This window comes from Primulina huaijiensis, chromosome 16 (genome assembly GCF_012295235.1).
Source record: "Primulina huaijiensis isolate GDHJ02 chromosome 16, ASM1229523v2, whole genome shotgun sequence".
Lineage (NCBI taxonomy): Eukaryota > Viridiplantae > Streptophyta > Magnoliopsida > Lamiales > Gesneriaceae > Primulina > Primulina huaijiensis.
The window spans coordinates 16353508-16357923 of NC_133321.1; the positions used below are offsets into that span (position 1 = coordinate 16353508).

A 4416-nucleotide genomic window follows, 5' to 3' on the forward strand; every position below is an offset into this window, starting at 1 on the left:
GAATTGAAATTCTAATAAAACAACAAGATTACATGTTTTATTTTAACAAGATTACATTTTATTAAATAAGTAATATATTTTACATATATATCCATCATGTTAACGATTGAGATATCATTCACTTATTAAATATGATGAAATATATCAAAATTATCCCAATGATAATATATTTAAAATGAATCAAATACAAATCAAATTATAAACTTTTTTTGTCTTTATTTGAGACACAGAGATCGATGCGAGAAATAAAATTACGACGCGGTATATCTCCACCACGTGTCTTGCAACCACTGTCACACTTCCTTTTAGTTTAAAAATTCACACATTACGAAACAGTTTCTTCATGCAACCAAACCACCTTTTCGTATTTGCTGAAATCTACGCCCAACACCTCATCGCTCTCTGATTATATAAATCTCAATTCAACATTAAATACTCTTTTTTCCCGAATCATCTGACCAATGTTGTGATTTTAAATGGGTTTTGTTTTCTTTTTGAGTTGAAAAATCCCGTTTTGTTTTTTGAAATTCAACTTTTACTTCAACACCTCACATGGAAACTTTCCGCAAATCCTTGAAATCCTCACAATTGCAAGAAGAAGAAGGCCATTTTATCTTAACCCAGTGCAAAAACCCCACGTCCCACCCCGCGAGGATGACGTCATCTCCCTCCTCCTCCGACACGTCCTCCCCTTCGCCTCCACCGCCCAAGAACGTCAGAACGAAGAGTAACGTCCAAGATTCACCCAATGGAGACAGTGTCAGTAGTGCTGGCATGAATGAGAGCAACGCCAGCAGAATGTGGAGGGACTCCAGTTACGATTTCTCAAACGACGCCGTCATGAGAGCCGCCGCGGCGTCGCAGGACTTCGATTTAGTGACGGAATCTCCGGTGGACCCGAGATCACCTTTACCTAAAATATCCGAGAGCCCCGGCGATAACAACTACGGGCAGCTGACCCCGAGAGAGGTCCGCGTTTCATTTCACAAGAATACGGCCGAACCGCTATCGGCGAACCGCGTGTCAAATGCTGAACCTGCTGAAGTTGTAGTCTGCAGCTCCAACAATTCTTTTCGGAGAAGATCTAGTTTACTGAGAGCGAAAAGTAAGTCGAGATTACTGGACCCACCGGAGGAGAATAATCAGAAATCCCAGACTCAAAGAATGCTCAAATCCCAAGTTTTAGGAAAAGGGGCTAGTGATTTTGACGAAGACGACCCTTTCCTTGACGAAGATTTTCCCGAGGATTACAAGAAAATGAAGTGTAGTGCTCTCTCAGTAATGCAATTACTGGGTCTAATTTTGATCGTTGGTGCTTTAGTTTGTAGTTTAACTATTAACTTCTTCAGAAAAAGAACCCTGTTTGAATTAGATCTTTGGAAATGGGTGTTAATGGTTCTGGTATTGATTTCTGGGAGATTGGTTTCCGGTTGGGCAATTCGGATTGTGGTTTTCTTCATCGAGAGGAATTTTCTCTTACGGAAAAGGGTTCTGTATTTCGTGTACGGGTTGCGAAAAGCAGTGCAGAACTGTGTGTGGTTGACTCTGGTTTTGATAGCTTGGCAATGCATTTTCGACAAGAGGGTTGAGAGGGTGACAGATGGGAAGATTTTACCTTATGTGACCAAGATTTGGGTTTGCCTTTTGGTGGGAACTTTGATTTGGCTGCTAAAAACTTTGATTGTTAAGGTTTTAGCTTCATCATTTCATGTTAGCACGTTTTTTGATCGGATTCAGGAGGCGTTGTTCACTCAGTATGTGATCGAGACTCTTTCCGGGCCGCCACTAATCGAGATTCAACTGGTGCAGGAAGACGAGGAGAGGGTGATGGTTGAGGTTCAGAAGCTTCAAAGTGCGGGGGCGACTATTCCTGCTGACCTTAAGGCCAATGTTTTCCCAAAAAGTGGAAGAATGATCGGGACTCCAAGGAGGAGTACTGTTTCCATGGATGCTAAAAGTCCCAGGCTTTCGAAAATGATGTCGAAGAAGGAAGAACGGAATGGTATTACGGTCGATCATTTGCATAGGCTGAATCAGAAGAATATATCGGCTTGGAATATGAAGAGGTTGATGAACATTGTGAGGAAAGGGGTGATCTCAACTCTGGATGAACGCATACAGGGATCGACTGCTGAAGATGAATCGATGGTGCAGATCACGAGTGAAAACCAGGCCAAAGCTGCCGCCAAAAAGATTTTTATCAATGTGGCCAGGCCAGGAGCTAAGTAATTTTCTACTTGTTTCCTAATTTATGATATTTACATATTTCTATCATTGATTTGTACCTAGCCGATTACATTAAATTTTCACGTCAAGTGACTCAAGTTGTGTTATTTCCTTCAACAATCGCATTAAATTCTGTATGTATCTGTATCTACCTTTACTGTTAGATTAAAGCTTCTCGTTTGAGAGTGGCAACCAAAAGAAGCCTATAGTCAGCTTATGGAAAAATCTAAGCACCAAATTTATATCAGCATATTTTTTGAATTTTGTTGGTTATGTAAAAACGCTTACTTGCTAGGATGTCCTTTTCGTGTGCAGACGCATTTACCAGGAGGATTTAATGCGCTTTCTTCGAGAAGATGAAGCTTTAAAGGCAATGCGTCTCTTTGAAGGAGGATGTGAACAAAAGGGAATCAGCAAGCGTGATCTAAAAAATTGGTTGGTGAGTAATATGTAAAAGAAGCTTGTTTTTTTTTGATACCGTGTATTTGTGTGTGATATGAACTACGAATCTTCTATGCCACAGGTCAATGCGTTTAGGGAACGGAGGGCTCTTGCTTTATCCCTAAACGACACAAAAACTGCCGTCAACAAACTACATCAAATGATGGATGCCCTTGTTGGGGTTATCGTCATCGTAATCTGGCTCCTCATACTCAAAGTCGCAACTACACATTTCTTTATCTTCTTAAGCTCCCAACTTCTTTTAGTTGTGTTCATGTTCGGAAATACTTGCAAGACAACATTTGAGGCGATCATCTTTTTATTTGTGATGCACCCTTTTGATGTGGGTGACCGTGTTGAAGTTGATGGAGTTCAGGTATGCTAGTTGTTTTCCACGTAACATGCAAGATTCAATCATATTCAATCCATATTTGATTTCAACTGTTATTTTCAGATGATAGTCGAAGAGATGAACATATTGACGACTGTCTTTCTAAGATATGATAGCCTCAAGATCTATTACCCAAACAGTGTCTTATCCACAAAGCCGATCAACAACTACTACCGCAGCCCGGATATGGGCGACGCAATTGACTTCTGTATACATATCTCGACCCCTGTGGAGAAGATCGCGACAATGAAGGAGAGAATCATAAGGTGCGAATATAGCTTATTTGTTTTTCCAAAATCTTGAGATTAAGAAAGGTGATCAACAATAGCTTTATGTTTTTATTACGTGCCTATGTGTAAGCCGAGGACTGAAGAATATGTATCCTAAAATTCATATCACAAGCATAAACATAAACATAAGTTGGTCGGATTTGTTCAAAAGAGACCCATAAAAAACAGTGAAGTAGAACTCAAATGACATATAGTGGAGAAAACATATTAGGTATCTTGAACTTTTGACCTCGTAATTTTGATACGCTGATGAGAAATAACTCTTTTCGAAATTCAACATTCGTCACTCGATTTGATCACAGACTCCACCTGAAAAATACATGTATGTATTGTTCTCTTTACATGACGACTGGACATTTTCAGGTACATTGAGAACAAGAGCGACCACTGGAACCCTGCGCCATCAGTAGTGATGAGAGACATCGAGGACTTGAACCGATTGAAGTGGTCGGTATGGCTTTCTCACAAGATGAATCATCAAGACATGGGGGAGAGATGGGCAAGAAGAGCACTTCTGGTTGAGGAGATGATCAAAATCTTCCGAGAGCTCGATATCGAATACCGGTTGCTGCCTCTCGATGTGAATGTACGGAACATGCCGCCTTTGAGTTCGGCTAGGCTTCCATCAAATTGGGATGTTTCTACTACATGAGCTCAGTTGTTTGCGGTGGATAAACTATACTGAAACAGATGGAAATATAATCATATAAAGGTGTATCCAGAAACCTTCAGTTTCTTGATAATACATGCAGTATTAGCTTATGNTGTTTATAATATCAACAATTTATTTAAATTTATAACATTATGATAATGATTTTCTATGAATTTAATGTCAATGTAAATATTAAACTGATTAATTTTATNATAAATTTTAATGTTCATATATTGTTTTATACAAAGGAAAATAGATATATGGCCTCATAAACTAAGTCAAAATTCAACGTTTTCATAAATATTTTGGAAGATGTTTCATATGATAGATAGATAAAATGGCAAAAGCATTTTAATTTCCACTTGATATAATGTTTCTTTTGTGCGAAAAAATTTGTCAGAGTTGTCCTAAAGTTT

General features: G+C 39.0%; 1 protein-coding gene across 1 annotated transcript; it reads left to right on the top strand.

Annotated features, from left to right (window-relative positions):
• Nucleotides 1-353: 353 nt before the first annotated feature.
• On the top strand, nucleotides 354-4106 carry LOC140961266 (mechanosensitive ion channel protein 8-like). The gene is made up of 5 exons (XM_073419678.1): nucleotides 354-2225; nucleotides 2542-2665; nucleotides 2750-3043; nucleotides 3122-3324; nucleotides 3712-4106. Exons 1-5 carry the CDS (start codon nucleotides 553-555, stop codon nucleotides 3998-4000), a joined length of 2583 nt encoding a protein of 860 aa, XP_073275779.1. The 5' UTR covers nucleotides 354-552; the 3' UTR covers nucleotides 4001-4106.
• The last annotated feature ends 310 nt before the right edge of the window (nucleotides 4107-4416 follow it).